The sequence below is a fragment of the Nelumbo lutea genome, chromosome 6, assembly GCF_056320005.1.
Source record: "Nelumbo lutea isolate HS-2025 chromosome 6, American lotus-T2T, whole genome shotgun sequence".
In the NCBI taxonomy this organism is placed as follows: Eukaryota; Viridiplantae; Streptophyta; class Magnoliopsida; order Proteales; family Nelumbonaceae; genus Nelumbo; species Nelumbo lutea.
In genome coordinates this window covers 29,752,571-29,777,050 of record NC_142689.1, presented here as the reverse complement: position 1 = coordinate 29,777,050, position 24,480 = coordinate 29,752,571, and the positions used below count along the sequence as shown (strand labels likewise).

At 34.4% G+C, this 24,480-nt stretch overlaps 1 protein-coding gene and 2 non-coding genes across 3 annotated transcripts; 1 reads left to right on the top strand and 2 right to left on the bottom strand.

Annotated features, from left to right (window-relative positions):
* The first annotated feature begins 474 nt into the window (after positions 1-474).
* Positions 475-11,487, top strand: LOC148848273 (cell number regulator 6-like). Its single transcript, XM_088951848.1, has 5 exons — positions 475-890; positions 991-1,098; positions 2,851-2,965; positions 7,280-7,545; positions 11,039-11,487. The coding sequence occupies exons 1-5, from the start codon at positions 888-890 to the stop codon at positions 11,261-11,263; spliced, it is 717 nt and encodes a 238-aa protein (XP_088807974.1). The 5' UTR covers positions 475-887; the 3' UTR covers positions 11,264-11,487.
* Positions 11,488-12,650: 1,163 nt separating this feature from the next.
* TRNAV-AAC (transfer RNA valine (anticodon AAC)) lies at positions 12,651-12,724 on the bottom strand. Its single transcript has one exon. It is a non-coding gene; the product is annotated as a tRNA-Val (tRNA).
* Positions 12,725-12,862: 138 nt separating this feature from the next.
* TRNAV-AAC (transfer RNA valine (anticodon AAC)) lies at positions 12,863-12,936 on the bottom strand. The gene has a single exon. It is a non-coding gene; the product is annotated as a tRNA-Val (tRNA).
* Positions 12,937-24,480: the final 11,544 nt, after the last annotated feature.

Here is a 24,480-nt window from a genome sequence, read left to right as displayed (position 1 = left end):
CTATGGCCAATCATTGACAATTCATTATAACACCGCAAACGACAAGTTTACCCCTTCCTTTTTTACTCACCTCCTGGTAGACGTCGAGGCCATTCACATGCGGTTCCCGTCTGTGTGACCCACACTTCAAATACAAGGCCATTTTCTTTATTTGGTATTAGTATTACTCACTCATTCGGTGTTTATTGTTTATGAGATCAGAGAGAAACCAACTATTCTGGATAAAACACCACAGCCCAACACGGCCCATATCTCTTTAGGCCCACGGAGGGACAACCTAAGGCTTACAGTATAGCTGTCCTCAGTCCTCCTCATGGTAAAACTGTTTGATTGGAATCTTTAATCTGAGAGATTGATCATGATCATCCGGTGTTTGAGTCTCCACTGGCAGGACAACCAATGCAGTATGCAGATACTTCCAAATTCCAATGCAAATATCCATTATATCAATCCTCCGGATGAAAGGTTTTTCCTAACCTGAGTAGTTTATTGATATTCTAGTCGCACGTCGAGAGATGCGGACTCTCAACCAGAAACGTACCCGAAATTTCATGGATCCCGGATGTGTAGCAGTCGGCACAACGTCGTCGCACATAAACTCGTCATCTGAAACTGGCGTTTCGAGTAATTTATTTGGAGGCAATGTTCGCTTGTTAAAGATGTCGGAGCTCCGTTAAATTTGGCGGTGATTTTCTTTCAACGACCAGTACTGGTAAACGACATTGCCAAATTTGAAGGTTTGGGCTCTGGGCAAGTTTTGTAGATTTGATTCGTCAACGCGTTGCAGAGTATCATTCATATTGAGAAATAAAGCCGGAAATAGGCGCTTATTGACGTATTTGGATGCGAATTCTGAATTTGGAATCTTAAATTCCAGGAAGATTGATATGGTTTGTAGTTCCCGAGTTGAATTTGGAGTTCAAATAGGATTCTAAGTTTCATTCAGGGGAACCTTGAGTATTTTTGTTTGTGGTTATACTGTTGGATCAGATGGCGGAGGGGAGTACACAATCTCGTTACGTGAAGCTTACGAAGGATCAAGTGGACTTGCAGGAGATTACGCCCGGGGAGCTTAACCAGCCTGTTCAGGTTCCTCAGGTCTGATTTGTTCTGTTTTTTTTAATGGAAAGTTTGTGATTTGATTTTTGATCCATGAGGTTATCAAGAATTTGTTGTTATTTGATTTTCAATGTTGACCGATTGATGTAATTGCAATTTTCAACGTTAGTGCTGGTTCGAAACAGTTAATAGAAAGGTTGTCGTATTTTTTTGACGGATCGTAATGGAGCTTTCCTTGTTAGCGTTTGAATGTTGTTGAATGCACTTCTGAAATATTAGTAGTAAATTGTAATGAGATCTTTCATGTTTTCTAGGAATGTTTATCATTTTTGTTTTTATAACAATCACGTTTTCCATTTAAGACAAACGAACATATCAAATTATGAATATGCTTTCATTTCATGTGGCCTTCTGGGTTTAACTAAATTTACATGGTTTATTTGGTTCATCTATTGTAGTTCCACAATTGAATGCAGGTAGATGCAAGGCTCAAAGTATCACACCCAGTGGAAATGAGTATATTTGGAGAACTATTGACGACATTTCTGAAATAATGGGAAATATGGGGAAATTGGTGAAAGATTGGAAACATTAAAGAAGGACAGATGGAGAATATTCAGAAATCTATGAAGAACTTTTATTTGCAACAACTAGTAGAAGTTTACAACGATTAGAATTGGTGATAATGAAGATGTGTTCTTTATTCTTTGCTCATTACTTTCCAAATTTAAAACAATGAAAACTATAAAGAACTTTTAAGTAATAACAGTAATGGAAGATTAGGAGACTTAAATAGGTGCTAATTAAAACATATTATTCTTTACCATTCAAATTAGTTTTCCTACATTAATGATAATTCAGAACCCATGTTCATAAGAGTTTGGGTTCCCAACATAGTACTACAGCTTTAGCCATTGAATTGGGCAAAATGACAGAAGAGGATTCATGTAGCCAACCCATATCATATAGTTATGATAAGGCTTAGTTGAGCTGAACTCTTACATTAATGACCCAAAATGATAACGTCTTAAACATGATACACCAAATGCAAATCTTGAATCACATTCTCCCTTCTTGTAGCGCAATATAGATTTTAGAGTCCAATCATCATAGTAATACAGCTTTAAGTACGTATATATTTTTTACCAACTCATCATTTTGTGAATTATCTGTGAGAATGTGGTCATGCATCTTCAAATCCATATAATTTCATATGGAACTTATATTGTCCAGATTTTCAATGTTTTATCTTCAGAATCTGATACTGAATTAGTAATGTTGCCTTTTACATAGGTATTATATCAGGACACCGATCATCTCAAGTTGCATGAATATTGTTCCCTTATTTTTCCTTAAATCAAGTTTTTTTTTTTTTAATTTTCGACAAATAGGAGTTCTATTTGGCATGTTTTTGAATTCTAACTGTGCACCTTTATTCATAGGACAAGAGATTATTTTTGCTACTTAATGTTGTTTTATAGGAGAAATGGAATTCATAATGTACATTAGCTGTTAATTTATCTCAAATAAGTTAGGACAAAAAGGAAAATGTTACAAAGAGGTGTCCCTCAAGAATCTGTGGAGTACTAGAATTCGATGTGTGTCTAATGTGGACACATCATCCATTTTGGAGAGCCCATGCAAAAATAGGTTCTTGTCCTTAGGTTTGACATCAACATTTGTGATTCCTCCACCAAACCAGAAGGTTAAAGTGATGTTTCAAATTGTTTGGGCTTGGGCAAAAATTCTTGAACTTTTAATGTGACCATGATCATATGTTTTATTATGCAGTTGACTGTTCATAGATGCAGTGAGTGTGGTCAGCCCCTTCCTGAAAGCTATGAGCCCCCAGCTGATGAAGCTTGGACAACTGGGATTTTTGGCTGTGCTGAAGATATGGATAGTTGTAAGGATGTTTTCTGAAATAGTTTTATGTGGATTACAACCAAAGCCACAACTACTTTTTTATGCTTTGAACTTAAATATTAAATATTACTGTTTATGATTAAATAGGAAATCATGCGTTTCCTGTTTCAGGCATTTACCTGTATAGTGAAGGCACAGTTATAGTATAGAGACCTGTTTTTGGTGCATTTTATCACCAAGATAACTCATAGAAAGCCTAGATGATAAAGATGAAAGCATAGTTATAGTATAGTGAAGGGTAATTTTAAAGGGATTCTTGTGTTATAGCACATTTTCCTTTGTAATTTGGCTGTGTGGTTTTCATGACTTCCACATCCTCCCTATATGTTATTTTGTTCTCCCCTATTGAACTAAATGTCTTCATTGTTGTTGCCTATAAAACAAATGGTATGTATTGAACAAAGAAAATAATATGAAAGATTTTGTAAATCACTGTTTGAATAACTGGATTGGATTGAAATGTACTCTATTGTTGTTCCAATTCCACAGAACTGAAATGAATGGCCCCTCTTGGAACTTTGGAATCTTCAAGAACACAGCATAGGTTTAAAACTCGCTAGTTTCTGAATTCCACACCACCATAGAAGTAGACAGAACAGTGGCATTCAGAATCTTGTGGAATTGGGGCAAACAATTCCATTTTTTTGCCCCTGCCCCTCAGATACAGCCTAATTTAATTCTCTAATCTATTGGAAAAAATAACTTAATTACCTATGTTTAAGGAGGCTCATTTTGAGGTTGGCTAGCCAACTTAATTCCTTAAGGAAGATTCTGTTATATGGGTTTGGCTAGCAATGTTGATCTATTGCATGTACATGTTAAAGTTTGTTTCACAGAGGTTCCTGCATTTGGTCAACATTATTATCCAATCCCATATAACAGAATCTTCCTTGGTCACTTGATCACCAAGGATTAGCTTTTGACAAGTCTCTTTCCACCGTTGAAACTTCATGCTTAGAGACTTTGAGTTACTGAATAGAGTTTCAGTAATCAAAGGACTTCAGAAAGCCTTAATAGCTTCACTGAACTCATCTTTAGAACTCAACCTATGCCAATGGATTCATGACACAATAATCAAAGTTTACCTTAAAAGTACCCAGCTTTCTCTATATACAATAAATTGTTTCTTCCCTGGTATCACTTTAACATGTACACGCAATTTTCTCACACCTCTTTATGCTACCCAAACAGTATTACATGATTAGAGTACTTGTATTGGACACAATAAATACCTGATACAACACAGAATACTTGCTTGGGGACTTCTAGAGCATACTTGTTATGAATACTTATTGAAAATTTAAATGGTAAATTTTAACAAATAATGTATGATATATTTTTAGATGCTAGAAGTTCAATTAACTTTGACAAAAGATAAGTAATGAGGAATGCTAGTTGGATTTTGGTAACTGCTGAAATAGGTGTTGAAGCTGAATGTAAAAAAGATTTCAAGCTTAAGTAGGTTCCACAAATAAGTAGGTCAAGAGTTACTGAAATGCTGAAGGGGACTCTTTTAAATTTGTAATATTTTCTGCACTCAGCTTTCAGTGCTTATTTCTGTGGTTATCAAACAACACCTTATCTTAGAAAATTAAATATAGAGGCACAGTATAAAAACCATTACTTAATGTTGGTCGCAGCTATCTGGGGTCTTGGGAAGGGTAGATTGGGTACAGTCCTAATCTTTGGCATTTTTTTCACACAAAATGGCTGCCCTCAGACTCAAACCAACATTCTCACATTTGTCAGCCCAAGATTTTACCATTGCACCAAGCAATATAGAAGCACAACATCAGAACATTAAATGGGATAACTGTTATTGTATTTATGCCCTAGATCTCAAGAAATTGAGTCACATCCTCTTTTTTGGTAATAAATAAAAAAGAAAACATATTAAAATTAAAAAGGCTCCATATATTGCCAGGTGATGAGAAATCACCTTAAAAAGACAAAAACATAAATAAAGCAATAAATGATACCAATTGGGACAACCTGCCACACCCAAAACATCTAAATAAACCTCCAAAGGCACCCTATACAAAACAAATTTGAACATAATAAATCAGATCTGAATAGTCTTCTTGAATGCTTATCCAAATCTTCAGACATGGAAATTTCCTATTTCACCCACGCCAACAAGCAAAACCTTTATACGTCCCTTCGAAACCCCTTATCTCCCCCTACTCTAACAAGTCCTTTTACCCATTACTTCCGTCTCCACCTCTGAGATCTGCAACCCTTATCTTCCTTACCTCCCTCCAACTCCAAAAATGTTTTCCTAGCAAATTCTTTCCCAATCAGAAAGAAAAGATCCAAAATTTTACTAAATTGAACATCTTCTTCTACCACTTTTCCAGCTCAATTTCTTCTCAATGTTAGAGTCGTATCCCCTTACCCACATCTATACTATGTTAACATATATATTTTGGCATCTTAGCTTCCCCTACTATTATCTGTCAAATCCAATGGTAAAATTGTGGACCTTATAGTCATAATATAAAATTTTCCTTCTTAATTTGATGGGTGCCTTCCCACTGCATCCACCCTACTTAATTATATGAATCATAATATACACTAGAAAATGAAATAGATATTCTGTCATTCTTATGGTGAAGCATGTATAATTGCATCTTATGATGATAATTCTTTGTTAAGACATAAGATTATGTGAGGCATCCTATGGAAACTATTCTTTGGTGTAGTTAGGAGGGAATGCAGTGCATGCTAGAGACTTTTGAAATAAGGAGATCTATGATACTTTGATTGATACCATTAGCACTAGAATGATTAGATGCCCATGAGATAGGAGTTCAAAGATCACACTCTTGATGGCATGGTTCATAATCACAATCTTTATCAATAACAACAATTTTATCACTATTCAGAGAAGTCATCATAGAAAACATCAGGGTGTTATCCATGTGCTTCATACTTTGCCATTCTTTCTTCTCTATTAATATTATTTAGGGGAACTTTTTTCTTCATCTTCTCTCAATGAATTTTATCTTTACTACCAAAAAGAAGAAAGGGTAAATTACAGATTACTACCCTGTACTTTAGGGATAGTGTCAATTACCCCCTGAACTTTCATTTGTGACAAAGACCCCCTGACCTTTCAGATTACAACAAAGACCCCCCTCTCTCTTAAGTTGAGTGACAGAAAAAGTTAATTTACCAAACTACCCACTTGAGAAACCTCTATAAAGTGGAAATTGCAACAAATGAATACCAATAAACTTCTATGAAAACCTGGAGTGCAACAAACACAGAATGCAATTAATATCAACTAAACCTGTAACAAATGGAAATTAAAAAAAAAAATTGCTGAACTGAACCCCAACACCTGTTTTAGAAAATTGTTGGGAAAAAGGATAAGGATTTAGAAAAGTTTAAAGAATCACAGGGAACCTTTTTGGTTAACTGAGAGAATGATAACAGAAGGGGGTCTTTGTTGGAATCTAATAGTTCAGGGGATCTTTGTCGCAAATGAAAGTTCAGGGGGTAATTGCCACTACCCTCAAATTACAGGGTACTAATCTGTAATTTACCCAAGAAGAAAAGAAAAACTTATCAAGAAAAGGGGAAAAAAGATCAGGACAAAAATCAAGTCAAAAAGATTTTTTGGTCTTTCACCCATAGTATGGGAAAATGGTTCTGTACTATTGTCACTTATTTTTCATTTGTACAATTAATTCATGCTTTTGATCTTGTTACTGGTCAGCTGGTCCCTGAAAAAATGTTTATATTATGAAATGCCTGCTGTGGAAAGGAGCAAAACATAGAGGCTTACATAAATTATTTATTGCCTATACCTGCTAATATGCTCATATCTTTTCCATCTTATTGAGAAATTTTGACTTGTGAAACTTGGGATGAAGTTGAAATCTAAAGAACACCTTTAGGGCCTATATCTGCAGGGGCATAGCCCTGCCAATTCAGATTCATCATTGCAAATAGATGAATACAAACTCCAGCTATTCATGTTCTTGCATGTGCTTAACCACAGCTTTTTTTTTTAATTTATGCTTATTGGCATTCAGGACCAACAATCAGCTTTTGTAGTTTTAGAAGGAACAGATATATTTGTCAAAGAAGCGGGTGTAATGTGTTAATCCATAAACTGACCATTACCTTTCAAAATAAATATCAATTTTCTCCTACAAGCCATAATAAATATGTTTCTTCTGTATTAGGTATAGTGGAAAACTTCCCTCCTCACATCTATAATAAATTTTGGTACTTTTTATGTGGATGCTAATTAGTATAAAGAAATCCTTATGTTGTTTCCCCACAGGTTGGACTGGACTGTTTTGTCCATGTGTGTTGTTTGGCCATAATGTTGAAAACTTGAAAGAAGATATTCCTTGGACCAACCCATGCATTTGTCATGCTATATTCGTTGAAGGTGGCATTGCACTAGCAGCAGCAACGTCAATCTTCCATGGTATTGATCCAAGTACATCGTTTCTCATCTGTGAAGGTTTGATGTTTACTTGGTGGATGTGTGGTATCTATACTGGTCTCTTTCGACAATCACTGCAGAAGAAATATCATCTCAAGGTGAACTTGATTTCTTTACATATATATCACTCAACTTGCACTTGATTTACTAGCATATACACTTGGAAATAAGCAGACACATACAAATTTGGAGTATTTTATTGCACATTGGACTTTTACCTTTTTACCCTTGACACACAACCATGGAGTATTCTCCTCATTTACCAATCTATAATAACTGAGCCTATCCATCTAGGTATCTTTATGGGGAGGAAAATCATATTTTAGATAGTATATGATCGGCTATAATTATCACTGGGTCCTATTCATCTAGAAAGTTGGTTTTATGACCAAATTCTTTTGCTGGAGGGGACCAATTCTCTGGATGACTAATTGAGTATTTTGTACTGCGGCTATTACTGCCTTGGTCTAACATATTCAAAGGTAGTTTCTGATACATCTTTGGCACATCAGCACCTAAAAGATTAAAACCACTTATGCATTAATGCAAAACTTAGTTATTGGGCATGGATTTATGTCAGGATATACAACATTAAAGGTTGAAGTCTTGTGTGAAGGTAGAATCTGATCTTATAAACTGCTGCAAATGAGTCATTTGAAGATCATTTGAAAATATCATTACATTTGGGATCCCCAATGAACAAGCTACTATTGAACTCTGAATTTCTGTATTAGTTACTTTATGCCTCTCCTTTCCAAAGACTATTTCTACAAATTGCAAGCTCTTTTTTTTCCATTTTATGTTGTTCCTTCGTAGTAGTTGGTGTGTGTGCATGTCTGTATGTGTATGCTATAGCCAGAATGCCATATCACTTTAGAAAAAAACATGCAAAGGATCATGACTATCCTGGTAATTTTGAGATAGCTTATTAGATATTTGTTGCTTAGACAAAACTTATTGAAGTCAAGTTTTCTTATCACTTTTATATTTCAATACAATATCGTTCCAACGAAAAAAAATATATATATATATATATATATATATATATATATATATATATATTTAAGATAATATGCTGCATAATAAACTAATATGTAAATAATTAGATTATTTTCTGATTAGAGGACAGAATGTTTAATAGATATTGATGGTTATCTCAGCTAATAGTTTAACCCTGCAACATAGGTTAATGGTTTTAGATTTTTTCATCAAAAGAAGGGCAAAGAAGGGGAAAAAGAACAGGAGCCCTAATCTAAAGGGATAAAATCTAATGCAATTTAAGGACAAATTAAAACTTGAAAGAAAGTGGAATATATGTGAAGAAATTTATGTGATTTCAAATTGTGAATTGCATTAAAATAGTTGCTAAAGAGGTCCTTATAGAATCAAAAGATAAAAGAAAATTATCCAAACAGACTTGGTGGTGGAATGAAAAAGTTCAACAAGCCATTAAAACAAAGGGGCCTATCAAACAAATACAAAATTGAGAGAAGTTAGAGATATAAAAAATGCTAAAAAAAGAATCGTGGGAATCAATAAGTGAATTTAAAATTAAAGCATATGTTGAACTATACAAGAAGGTGAAAAAGATGGTCAGGTGGGCTTATTATGATTGACTGACTAGTTCAATATGATTATTAAAACAAATAGAATGCCAAAATGAGTGGAGGAAAAGTCCAACAGTTCCTATATATAAGAAAAAAAATGGTGTTATATAAAGTTATAATAATTATCATGAAATTAGGATAATGAGAGTATAGGGGTGCAAACGGACCGGATTATGATCTGATCCAACAACATTTAAGATATGAAACTAAAGTATAAAAAAAAAAAAACAATTTGGGTTCATGTCAAAGAGACCAACCATGTAAGTTATCTTTTACTTAAAAGATTGAGAGGTTAAGAGAATAAAGGATAGATCTCTGTCTGGTATTTCTATGATAGGGCCCCTAGAGAAGTCATTTGATGGGTTTTGGAAAAGGAGGAGATTCACATTGATATCGTTGGGCATATATATAACCAATGCCAAGACTCAGAAGGGGAGATGAGAGTTGCCATCACAATGGGTTTACACCAAGGTTATGTTTGGTTTGAAGGAAAAAGTAGGGAAACCTATACAAGGTTTGTAAAGGATTCCCTACATTTCCCTACCTTTCCCTACTTTTTCCTTCAAACCAAACACAGCACAAGGGACAGCACTTAATTCATATCTTTTTGCATCAGTATGGATGAACTAATTAAACATTTATAGGATGAGGTCCTGCAATATATTGTAGTTTGCTGATGATATAGTATTGATTAATAAGATTAAATATGGTCTGAGTGCAAAGCTAGCACAATGTAAAAATGATTTAGAATCATGGATAAAAAATGATTTAGCATCAGAAGGTTTCAAGATAAGTCAGACTAAAACAGAATACACGTATTGTAGTTTTAGTAAAAATAGTAGTAACGATGGTGGTGCAATGAAGATTGATGATCAAGAGATGCCTCAAACCAAGCACTTCTGGTACCTTGGATCAAAGACCTTGAAGAGGAAGTTGCCTATAGGATCAATTTATGGTGGTTGAAGTGGAGAGGTACATATACCAATGAGACTAAAAGAAAAATTTTATAAGACAACTATAAGATTAGTAATTTTGGAACAGGTTCCTGGGAATCAAGAACTGGCATGTTCATAAAATTAGTTTAGCTGAGATGGATGAATGGAAAGACTAGAAAGGACAGAATTAGAAACTAGCACATTAGATTGGACTTAGTTGTAGACCGAATTGGTGAACTTGTAGTTTGTAGGTGTCCAATATTACTGATAAAAGATGGTGAGGAGAGAAGACTAGGAATCACTCATTACAAGTTACACAAGCATAGAGCTTCAATATCCATTACTAATGTTTAGCAACTTTACATATAAATATGGACTTTCTACCGCTTATGAACTAACTTAAAGAAGCTAAATAACTCTTAAAATACTTGACCAAATACTCTGATAATTTAAACACGACTAAACTATGACTAGAAAAATCGAACAAATAGGCTGGACCCCACCCCCCCTCCACAGACATCTTAAAATGACCAAAATACCCCTACTGTCTGTAAGCACAGAAATATGTAAAAACCAGAAAATTCAAGCATCGACTCTTTTGTTCTTGTATCATAAGGCAGAGTTGAGTTGAATTGAGTATGTTACATTAATAAAACCATATAAGAATAACATATAAAAATTTCCAAGAACTTAAAAAAAAATAATGTGTCTAATTTGTTTTACTAATAACTTTTGTTAGCAATGGCCATATTTTATGAATATTTAGTTGAAAAATACTAAAACATAAAAGAAATAATGATAATGATTCCATGAGAAATTCTCAATGAACACAAATGAAAAGGTCCATGTGGTATTTCTTTATGATAAAGGATGTTTTACATTATGATTGCCAAACAACAAAAAATGCATGACATTAATATTATGGTCGTGTTCCATTCACACATGCATAATTGGATATTTGAATGTCAGGGATTTTTTAGATGATATCACTTGATATAATGGCTAATTTTGGACTTATCATTTGCTAATTCCCATTGCATTGTCTGCAGAACTCTCCCTGTGACCCATGTGTGGTGCATTGCTGCATGCATTGGTGTGCATTGTGTCAGGAACACCGAGAGATGAAGGAACGCCTCTCTGATAATATGGTCACGCCTATGACCATTGTCAACCCTCCTCAGGTGCAAGAGATGAATGCCAGTGAGAACCAGGAGTCTACGTCAACCTCCATTAATGACGGTGAACATACTAATTTGCAGATGCAAGCCTTGTAGGATTTTGTTAGATTTTGTAGAAATGTTTGAAAGAGAATTTTTTTTGTTTTTTCCTTTCTTGTTCTTTTATGTTTTATGGAGCTGGTCAACTTCATACTGGACTCTGGTGTGCTTGTCAGCATCTGAAGAGCCGAACCATCCTAGATGTTGATGGGAATTGAGAAAAAGAATTCTTTGAGGAATACAATACACCTATGGTGATGGCATTGCATTTAACTTCTAAATTTATGAATCTCCCATAATGAAAGGCTGAAGACTCTCGAATTGCGGATTTGCTATTAATTGTTAGTATGCCTCGGTAGTTTCACTTGGAAATTGATCCAAAAGGGTTTTAAATTAAAAAATTTTGGTCGCTTGCCTGAACCATTGGATTTATATAGATTTTTAGGCGAAATTAGATACTATACTTGTTACTTACAGATGATCAGTTCTAAATTGAGCAGGGTAGTAGACGAACAGGAATCCTGCTAGTAACTCGAATGGGATAAGGTTGATGATGGTGGTGGTGCTGTGACGGTGACAATGGCTTTATTTAACAATTAGGGTTGAAAAAGTTCTAAGGTAAACTGAAGGGGATGTGGGTTTTAATAAGCGATTAGTTAGTCCTATTTTGATGTATTTTATTTTTTTAATTAAAAAATAAATAAATAAAAGTTCATAAAGAGCATAGAGGATAACAAAATGTGAATCTGAATCTACAAACTTTAGGCCCTATCACCTTATCAGATTTGGATTCAGATCCAAATGGATACATAAGCAAGATTCGGTCCATCTGTAGGGTAAAAGAAAAGGGAGAATGAAACTCAAAAGTCGGGTCATGTTGAGTGCTGACATTAGCATGTTGCATGACCCATGTAATTTTGGAAATTGGCTGACACAAGTCACACAATAGCAATACTGGTTGCTCTGGCTTCATGTCTAGACCACCATGTAAAAAAGTTAACATTTATTTTCATCTCTCCACTAGCATCTTCTCTCCCCTTCTTACAGCAAGGTCCAAATGAAGTTTTTTTTTTTTTCAAAAGGCTGCGTTTGGGTGCAGTTCAATCTTATTTGCAATAGTATAAATGCATGGGAGTGTAAATGAAGAGAATGCAAAATCTGGTTTAATTTGATTTTGGATTTTATTTCATTATGTTTCACCTTTCACGTCTTGTTTTATTTCATTTGTACTGCAATCAAACAAAATAAAGTTCGAAATAAAAATAAATCGAATTTATACTATCATAATTTTGCATCAGTGCAAATTTATTTGCACTACGACCAAACACTAGTGACAGAAAGAAACAATAATATTGATCTTGTTGAGCATCGGTAAAGCTGTATCGGAGCACCATTGTATAGGAATAAAACTAGATCGCCGGTCATGCAACGCAAAAGTACCGGTTGGCGTCGCCCGGACTCGAACCGGAGACCTTCAGTGTGTTAGACTGACATGATAACCAACTACACCACGAGACCATCGGTGATTGATGATCTAAAACTAATCAATCCTTTTAAATCAAAATTGCAGCTAAAAAAAGATGTGGAAAATATTTACTAAAAATAGTAAAAGACTTAATGGTTCACTGAATTTAAAAGAAAATTTTATTAAAGTTTTGGCGTCGCCCGGACTCGAACCGGAGACCTTCAGTGTGTTAGACTGACGTGATAACCAACTACACCACGACACCAGCCATTCTTTGTTGTAAATATATCTTATAGCAGAGTTAATGAAAGGGTTCTGTATGACTCTTTGGACTGTTTATCTCAATTCTAGTTTCATGATTTTGTTCCAATTGAGTCAGTCTCAGATCATGTCTGCTCAGAATCAATTATATTATTACCTGATCGGGTTGGTAAAATTGCTAAATCAAAGTCAATTAAAAAATACTAGAAAACAAAACAATTCAAGTCGGGTTAGTTAGTTTCATTGGTTTGATGAACAACCTTAATTAAAATTAATTATTGTTATTTTTTATTATATAAAATATAAATAATTATTAGTTATTTAAAAAGTTAATATATAAAACAATTGTATACTCTTATATATTTCTATTTTTTATCTTTCGCTTAATAAAGCCCATGCATCGCATGGGCCCCCGCTAGTGTGTATTAATTAAAAAATAATAATTTATTAACATGTAAATAAATATTTTAGTATTTTTCCCGAACTCAAACAAGAGACCTTCGGTGTGTTAGACTATTTTTATTTTTATAGGGCTTTACCCCAAAGAGAGCCCTTCTAGAAATTCTTGATTGTGCTAGACTAACATGATAACCAACAGCACCATAACACCACAACACCAGCTATATCTTAGTTAATTTAATATCTTCCTTGTTAATTCATAATAAAAATTGCAAAAAAAAGTAAAGTATACAAATATAAATTAATGCCACTTAGAAATTGGCACAAAATTTTTATTGGCATCGCTTGGACTTGAACCAAAGACCTTCAACGTGATAACCAACTACACCACGACACCATCTATATCTTTAACAATTTAATCCCTTCCTCATTAAATATATACTACTATAAAAAGCACGAATGACTTCAAGAATATTTCCAGAATTTTCTAAGGACAAAATTTACCACTCTATATTTAAATTTATTGATAAAAATGAGGACAAATAGGGTAATCAGTTATTAATATTAAATAAGTTGAAAAGATGTCATTTTAAGATATTCAATGCATTCAATTCTCTCTCATTAAATCCAACATTTAAGTTATTAACTTGCAATCATGTTCATTGAATCATATATTTAATTTATTTTTGTTTATTCTCATCATTAAGTTATATTTATTAGATCCATACTTAAAAATTTAATAATTCCAATAACATAAAATCTTATACTTTTAAAATCTACCTATCAAAAATAGTGTTTTCATCTAGGTGGTGATAAGAAATTAATTAAATCATTTTGGATCAAATGGGTTAATCCATGTTGCCACAATTAAATAATAAAATGAAGAAATAGAAATTTAAAAAAAAAATGGGAACATCTTTAACATACATATTAGACAATAATAAGTATGATAAATAACAAATGTTTTTATTAATGATGGAAATTGAATGTAAAATTTAAAAATAATCAGGAATAAAATATTTTTCTATTTTCTCTCATTGAATCCTATATTAAGATATATTTTTCTCATCATTAAATTCTTTTAATTAAATCCACAATATTAATTTTAATAGTATAAAAATAAATATTTTGAAAATTAAATTGAAAACAAAACCATTTTCTTCCCTCCCAGTGGTGGGCAAGCAATTCGACCATTTGGGATCAAATGGATTAATAAATAATGCCATAATTAAATAATAATAAAATAAAATAAATAACTATGAAATGTAAAAAGTATTTTTATTAATGATGAAAATAGAATACCAAATTTAAAATCCAACTAGAAGTGAAATGTTGTCATAGTCAAATAATAAAACTTTTAATAATAGAAAATACAAAGAATCACATGAATAAAAAAAGATAGAGAAAATTTTGGGCACATATCTAATGTTATATATTTATAAAAAAAATAAAATATTGGATACATCTCTAATATTATGCAGTCATTATATTGAATAAAAATAAGTTGTATACATAAGAAATAATTTTACCAATGATGTATATGTAATACAACCAAGTAGGTTGTATTATAAAAACCAACTAGGTTGCAGGTTGGTCCAAAAACCAACTAAACTCTAACAACCAGCTCTACATTTCAAATTATAAAAACCCCGCCATGTCATTGGAAGCTTATGTGGCTATTGCAAACATGGGACTCTTAGTCCATGTTGGACACAATAAAAAACCTATACTAAAAATAGGTTTTTAGTTTCTCTCCCACTCCCTCTATCTCTCAATCTCCCTCCCTTCTCTCTCACTCTCACAATCATCTCTCGATCTCCCATTCCCTCTATCTCTTCCACTCTCTTAGCTTTTGTCTATAGCGAAATCAAAACCTCTCCCTCAATCTCTCTCATTCTTCTCCCTCACTCTCCCTCTTGGTCAATATATCATTCTTCCTCAATCTCTATCGTTCTCCAGTTGGTGTAAATTTCATAGCTAAGAGTTTTTTGTGAATTTTTATCAACTTGGTGCTATGATTTTTTAACCATACCAAGTTAGTCTCATGTTCTTTTATACAATTTGATTAATACCATATAAGTATATAATAAAATAAAATAAAAAAAGAACAAAAGAGGGAGCGGGAGAAAAAATAAGGGAGAACGATAGAAATTAAGGGAGAAGGACAGGTCGACTAAGAATGAGAATGAGAGAGATTGAGGGAGAATGATATGTAGAGAAAGAGAATGAGAGAGATTGATATAGAGAACATAAATACAAAAACCAAAAAATCATTTTTATTTATTTTCAAATTACATAGTCGTTGAATAGATAAAGATGACTATGAGAGTGAGAGTGTATGAGGGATAAGCTTTTTGTGTGTCCAACATGGATTAGGAGTCCCATGTTGGCAACAACCACATAAGCTTCTGATGACATGGCGAGGGTTTTTATTATTTGAAATGTAGAGCGAAACATCAAAGTTTTGTTGGTTTATGGACCAACTTGTAGCCTAATTTTAAATGTACAATCGGCTCTAATAATAATTTTCCCTAATTTAAAACCGATCCAAAAGCAAAGCTATTTTTTTATCTAGATGGTGGATCAACGATCCAACTTTTCAAAGAAACCCGTGATGTCATAATTGAATAATAAATATTTAAAAAAAAAGATAGAACACCAAAAATAAAAATGTACAGAGTTTTGTCAAAAACATTTGAGAACATTTTTGATGTTATATATTCATCATATTAAATAAAATAATTGTTAAAATAAAAGTTATTTTTATTCATGAAAAAATGCAATACAAAATTTAATAATAATAATAATAATAATAGTTGTTATTTGTTGCAAGAATTTAAGTTTATTTTTAATCATATTGTTACTTTTGTTAATTTTCAATTTCTATCTTAACTATGATATATCTAAAATTTAAGTAATTAATATGAAAAAAAATTCTCACGTGTAACACATGTGCTTAATTACTAGTCATAATAAAAAAGTGCAAAAAATAGTAAAATATATAAATTATTGTCACATTGAATTTGGCAAAAAAAAAATATTGGTATCGCCCTGACTTGAACTGGAGCCATCCAGTGTGTTAGATGTGATAGATAACTATGCCACCACACCGAATGTTTAAAAAAATGACTCGGAACCTAAACCGCTCTGGCCATCGGTTTCTAGTTGACATTTCAACCGCCTGGTTTGAATGGATGGCACGTTTTAACAAAAAAATTATAAAAATTAAAAAGAAATAATTAAAATAAAAATGGCCAAAACCGTTGAACGGCTTGATGGTTCGATCGTCCAATTCAATGGATTGTTGACCAATTTTACATTTTTTTTCAGGGACCAAGTTTGGGGTAAAATAGAACCGTTTGCCTGGACAGTTCCCAAATCTTTATTCAATGGTATAAAAGTATTTTTCTAATTTTTTCGAAGCTGATTTTTCTTATTTGAGTCAAGCAGCATAAATGTATAATTGCATAAGATGATGCTAACGCTCTTCTTGGTGGAACTTATTCAAATCTTCAAGTTATAATCTCTAACTTCTCTTGTAAGAACTAGGGCTGTTCACAAGATAGTAAAACCGATCTAACTGGCCCAATCAAAACTCAAAAATACAAAAACCCTTAAATCTACCACAAGACTGCGAGTCTATCTACACTCATAGCCCCAACCCCTAGTAATTGACCCTACTTCTAGGCATAGTAGAAATGTGAAGTACTGTGTAAATACTATCTATACTCTAATATCCATTATTTTATTTGTATTAGTTTTTTATTGTTTTATGGTTTTATTTCTGAATAAAATATTCAAACAATTAAATAAATGTTTTTTATTACTTATAAAAGGGATTTTCGTACCAAATTTAAGCTTATGATCAGCAAATAATAATTAATAAAAAACATTGCTTACTCTGAAAATGAGCTTCTTCTTTATACAGTCAAAACTAATGAAGACCCGTGTGATGCATGGAAAAGCGCAATTCATTTTAAGTCAAAATCTGTCATTGATCATTTTCATAGAAAGCCTGAGAAGACTAAAAAAATTAAAATAACGAGTCAAGGAATCAATCAAAATATAAACAAAGAATTCTCACTTTGGTTAAACCAAACAAAACTGAGCATTCAATAACTATTAACAAAGGTTGGTTTTTGTTGTTTTTGTAGCTACAGAGAATCGTTAATTAAATAAATGAATAAATAGCTTTAAGAGAGAGAGAGATTGGTTTTTATTGTTTTAATTTGTATCTACAGAGAATCGTTAGTTAAAAAAAATGAATAAATAGTTCCAATAGAGAGAGAGAGAAAGAACCCACTACCCACAGTGTATATTTTAAAAATTTGAAAGAAATGAAAAACAAAATAATCACAAGTGCTTATTAGAGAAAAAAACTATCAAACACCCAATATAAAACAATAATCACTTGAAAAAGTTGAGTACCAAATGCAAATAAATACTTATTTGAATAAGCACTTACTTTTAACATAAAGGCTCCCAAACATGGCCTGAGTCATTGACATTCAGGAATATTCCATTTTTTCATCATTTTCTCAGCAATCAAACGTACCCTTAGGGCACGTGTTTGTTTCATTTGAAAAATGAAAGGAATAATTTAAGTTAAATTACAGGGAACCCACGTGTACTTTGACGTTGGCCCCCTAAACTATCCTTTATGACATTAAACTCCTGTATTTTTAATGGGTAAAAAACTTAATCTCCCTTGACGTTTCTCGTAAATAGTAAAATATCTCCTCTTTTCGAAGGCCTTTCCATCAGAGTTATGCTTAACGAAATCACCAAAAAGTCACTTTTAAGCTTGCTAAATCTTCAAATTTTCAAAATAGTGGAATCTCTCTTGACCAAGCGCCCTGGATATGATTACATACAAGGAGAGTTTCAGATCTCAATGGATATACATTTTGAAGCACTAACTATGATACAAGAAGATGGATATCCATACTAAAAATACGAGGAAAATTCTAAAAACAAGAGTTGAATGTACCATTTTCATACCTCCATTGAGGACCTAAATTCCACCATTTTCTGGGTCATTTTGGCAGGGATTTGGCCATGAAATAAAGACAAAGGGCATTACCAAATTCCATACTATCTTCAAGAATCGTAGCAAGCCTCCCTTTGATATCAATAGCATGGATTCTCCCGATAATCTTTGTCTCATTAGGTGCAGGGTTGAGAGAGATTCTAATCTATTTATGTATATATTAAAGCAAATGGGTGCTTGGTCGTCCAATAAATGGCATCGGCATGTGAATTTCTTTGCGTCGTGCGAAAATATATCAGGAATGAGGGTCTGATTTCATATATGTCGTCATCGTTCATCTTTCACCAAAGTCCAGGAATCACCATAATTTCGTTTTTAGCATTCAGAACAAATGATATACAGATATTTATCCATAGCACCACCATTTATTGGACATCGGTACACTGCGCCTCTAGGATGAAGCTAGCAATCACGGTTTCTGCAGCAAGTACTCCATCATGACCATCTCGTTCCCCTTTCTCTACAACTCCAACCACCCATTCTTCGCCCTCCAACACCACCACCACCAGTCCTCCGCCTCCAAGGCATCAGCACCCACCATGCTAAACAGCATGAATCCATTGGTGATCTGAGCTTCGGTTGTGTTGGCACTACTTTTGGGCTGGGGAGAAGCAGTGCATTGAGTTTAGTCCAAAGTCCACTTTCTTAATTTCGCCATTTCGTTTTTCTTGATCATCAAAAATCTCCCGCAAGCTTCTTTGCGGTTTTGTTGGCACCGAGGTTCTGTAGCTGCAAGATCACCCATGAGGGTTGAGCATAGAACTATGTTTTGTTAGCTCTTCATCTGTATGGTTCTGCTTTAAAAGTAATTGTCCAGTAGCTTATCCAATTGCAAGCGGCAAACACTGGTTTCATAGACCTCTTTTGGGATCCCAAATCAGGGGGACACTCAGGAGAGTGTTGGGTCGTGGTAAGGCGATGGAGGTTGGTCAAGCCTTCGAAGGTCCAAAGAAGGCGACAGGAAAGAGAGAGAATGTGGGGAAGAGCAGGGAAGAGAATGGAGAGAAGGGAGAGTCCTATTCTGAGAAGCCCTAGGTCAAGGTTATATGATATTGTCTAACCTGGGGAAGAGTTATCCCCTTTTTATAGAGAGGATCCCAAGGTTATGAGGAAAATGATCTAAAAGCAGACATTTCCTATTAGGAAAATTGATCTTTATCTTTATGTTGGCTATTAAGGGGGAACTATTGGGGTTTTTCCATGTGTCCAACGAGATACTTCAAAGACAAAGTTTCATTTCTCTTAAGGATTCTCACGTGGCATGTGTAGGCTACGTCCCCTTACGGGTTTCCCAATGACCACATGTTAGAGGACAAGATCGGCGATATTATCGCAAGTCTCAGGCGACGCCCATTGTTCACTATGGGTCCCAAGTGATGTTTTATGCTCATCACAAGTCTGCGATGGTTACTAAGCTCATTGCAAGTCTGTGATGGTTTGTTAAGCTCATTGCAAGTCTTTGCGGGTTCTGAGATCATCCTGGATGTGAGCCGAGTCATGGACTCATCGCGAGTGTTCTTGTGGCATCGGTTTAGCACCTTCTGTACCCCCACAGTCGTGGTGATCAACAAGTGACTATTCTTAAGAGATGTGCATCACTTCTATTATTACCAACCTAATACATTTTTCTTCTACATGTTTAAATTTAAAAAATTTAATTTATAGATGTCCTTTTACATATTAAGGATTATGGGAAAGGTTGATTTGTCTTATTTCGTTCTACAACAGATTAAGTAATATCACCTCCTAGGCTCACTTTGGAAGGAGTACAAATACAAATATGTAGAGTGTAAAACCTTGTATCTTGTATTATTTTATATGTATTTGCATTTGTAGTCCTTCTAAATTGAGCATAACTCTCTTACATTACCTTTATTTTCTCAATTAATGTAGAACTACATAATCCAAAATTCATTTTAGACTATCAAACATTTCATTTTACTTAACAACTCAATAGATGAAAATATAAAAATTTAATAATAAACTTCAATCGAATTCACACTATGTAACTACAATGTACAGAACAAATAAATAAATAAACAACCCTATACTTAACATGGGTTACTCCATTAGTGTTCTATTAAACCATTCCTTTGGTCAGGATCATCATGAGCATTGAAGCCAAAGAAATCGAGGGATCCAATGGTCTTGGGGATGGCAGAGTCTTCTAGCAATGAGAGAAGTTATTCAAAAAGGAGCTTGTTGGGCAATAAGTTCGGGAACAAAATTCAAGATATGGGATGATCCGTGGTTGCAAAAGATTGAATCTTTTAAGATCATAGATCCTAGACCAAACAATCCTAGACTAATTTGGGTTAAAGATATCATGATTGAAAATGAAAGGAGATGAAATGAGAGGCTAATTAAGGACAATTTTGGGGACCCAATAGTTATAAACATTCTTAGTATAAATTTATCTGTGGGTCTTTGGGAGGATAAGCTTAGATGGATGCTTCATCCAAGTGGGCAATACATTGTAAGATTTGGCTACTTTTCATTAAAAACCATGAGAAGTGGGAGCAACATAACCAGGGGAATGGATGTAAATAATGAAGACTTAAAGAAGAATAAGTGGTCAGAGATCTGGAGAGCAAAAACAGATCCAAAGATTAGAAATTTCATCTGGAAATGTTGTGTAAATGCTATTGCAATTAAGGAAAATCTGGTTAAAAGGAAGTTGGCCTCAAATGATATTTGCCCAGTATGCTCTTTCAAGCCAGAATCAGTACTGCATTGCTTAGTAGAATGTGCTCATGCTCAAGCAATGTGGCTTGGCAGCCATCTAGGGTTAAAAATCATGGATGGGGGGAGGTGTAAGCTCTTTTAAATAATGGATTTACAACTGGCTAGCTAGGTGCATGATTGATAAAAATTCCAAAAATGAATTGACTGCTTTTTCTTTTCTGACTATATGGAATATTTGGAAAAGTAGAAACTTGAAAGTATTTGAAAATACTGACCCACACCCGAGATCTATTCTTACTATGATTTACAGGATGTGGAAAGAGAGGCTGAAGACTTCCCCAGTAGAATTGCAAGGTTCTCCTCATCAGCAACGAGACCTTAAATCAGGGACAAGCTCTTTTTGGAAAGCACCAAGGCCAAGACATCTGAAGTTAAATATTGATGGCAGTTTTTTGTCCCTAAGTTGCTCAGGATTTGGAGCTGTTTTGAGGGATTCTTCTGGGTCTATTCTAGCAGTTGCTTTTGGAAAATCTACTGCTGCCTCCTCAATCCAAGAAGAAGCAATGGCTATGGCAAGGAGCTTGGATTTGCTAAACAGGTTCAAGGAAAGAACTATTATCGTGGAATCAAACAATTTGACTCTAGTCCAAGCTTTGAATTCAAAAAATTTCGACCTGGCCTCGGATGCAAGCTTTTTGCATATGGACATAGTTATGTGTATAGTAGGATTTCTACACACTTTGTTCATGTTAATAGATTGGGAAACTTTGTAGCCCATAAGTTGGCAAAGCGAGGTCTAAAAGAGTCTGGTTTGTTTCTAGAGGGACCACCAGAGTGGATCTAAAACAAGGCCAACCAAGACTCAGATAGACCTTAATTTCTTGTAATCCTTTCAGGTTATAAATAAAACATTTATTGCAATGGGGCAGATTGTATGTTAGCTCATGGATTCTAACAACCCACCTGCATTTGTAACACCAATGGGTGTTTTCACCACTAGATATCTTTAATCTCTCACTTTGAGTCTTTGTTACTCTGAAATTCCTAAGATCACCCTATACACAGTTCAAAATAAACAAAAAAGAATTACAGGGAGATCTCAAAAAGAGGTGCTTCACTAGAGAGAGAAAGAAGAATACAGTTCTAGTATTTCAAGTGGTTTTCGGTTTTCTGGGTCATTAGCCACATGTGATGTCACATACAAATAGATTTTGATACATTTAGTAGAAATCTGTTGAATTAAAAAATATAAAAGAAAAGTAGTTTCTTGAAGAGAGAAGTAAGAGAAAATGAGAAGAAGAGAATAAGAGAAGTTGGAAAGGAGAGCAATAATATGGCCGCCCCTTCACTTATTATTTATACTAAAATAATAGAACAATACAAAGACAATTATGCCCTTATAGGGCGGCAAAACATAAAATAGCATATATAACACTCAAAAACATAATAGAATTTGGACTCACATAACTACTGTGGTCCCCACCTCCTATCTAACAACTAACATAAAACATCTACTTAGAAAAACATCATAAAAGTAATTAATCTTCAACACTCCCCCTCAAGTTGGGAGTAAATGTCATACATTCCCAACTTGCGTAGATCATGCTCAAGCTTGTTCTTTGCCACCCCTTTAATGAGAACATCAACCAACTACAACTTTGAAGAGACATAAGGCAAACAAACTTCTTTGTTTGTTACCATTTCTCTTATAAAGTGTCTATCAACTTCAATGCGTTTTGTCCTATCATGCTGAATTGGATTGTGGGAAATATTGATTGCAGTTTGATTGTCACAGTATATCATCATAGATTTCTATACTTTCATCCCAATCTGACTCAAAAAAAATCTAACCCAAAGAAATTCTGAGACACCATGAGCCATGGATCTATACTCAGCATCTGCACTTGACCTTGCCACTACAGCTTGCTTCATACTCTTCCAGGAGATCAAGTTTCCACCTACAAAGGTACACACTCCTAATGTAGACTTCATGTCATCTAAGCATCCTGCCCAGTCTGTATTTATATAGGATTCTAGTTTCAGATTCTCAAAATTTGAGAAAAGAATGCCTCTGCCAGGGTGCTTTCTCAGATATGCAAGTATTCTCTCAATAACTTCCCAATGCTGAACCTGAGGTGCATGCATGTACTAACTCACAACACTGACAGCATAAGAAATATCTGGTCGTATCATAAACAAATACAGCAGTCGGCCAACCATTCTTTGATATCTCCCGCATCCTTTACCAATTTACCATCCACACCATTAATTCTGTGATTTGGATCAATAGGAGTGTCTGTTGGTTTGGTCCCCAGCTTCTCAGTCTCTCGCATTAGGTCAAGTACATACTTTCTTTGTGAAATGAAGATCCCATGCTTGGATCTTGCAACTTCAATCCCTAAGAAGTATTTGAGCTCGCCAAGATCTTTGATCTCAAATTCTTGCTGCAATGATTTTTTGAGATCATCAATCTCCTCCGGATCATTTCTCGTCACCACTATATCATCCACATACACAATCAAAATTGACACCAGAGCATCTCTCCTCTTCACAAAGAGGTGTGATCAAACTGTGTCTGTGTGTATCCAAAACCGATGAGTGCCCCTTTGAACCTGTCAAACCAAGCCCTAGGTGACTATTTCAGTCCATACAAAGATTTTCTTAGTCTGCACACCTTTCCTTTACCAACATTTTCATAAAAGCCTGTTGGAATGTCCATATATACCTCCTCTTGTAAATCACCATTGAGGAAAGCATTTTTTACATCAAGTTGCAACAAGGGACATGAATATGTGGCTACTAGAGATAAAAGGATCCGAACTAAACTTATCTTAGCTACTGGTGCAAAGGTTTCCAAATAATCAACACCATAGGTCTGAGTATACCCTTTTTCTACCAACCTTGCCTTGTACCTCTCTATCTTGTCACCGGCCTTGTACTTCATTGTAAATACCCATCTACATCCGATTTTCTCCTTATCTGTGGGAGATCAACTATTTCCCAAGTTTGGTTTTTGATCAAAGCATTCATCTCATCTTGCATGGTTGTTTTCCATTCAAATTTGGAGAAAGCCTCAGTAACATTCCTGGGTATAGAGAGTGGTGTGGGTTGAGGATGTGTGGAGTCAACCATCATCTGTAGTCACTGATATTTTTGTGAGGCTGTCTATAGTGGCTCAGGTAATAAAACTGGGGGTGTAGATGCTGTCTGAACTGATGAAGATGCTAGTTGAACTGATGAAGGCACCACAGAAGTAGGAAGATAAACAAATTTTGAGTTCCCCTCCCCAAAACTCTCCCCCTGAGGAGAACCACTCGAGAAAAAATGTGGATCCAAAGAAGGTAACATCCATAGTGACAAATCTGCTCCTCGACACTGGGTCATAACAGTAATATCCCTTTTGGTTCTGAACAT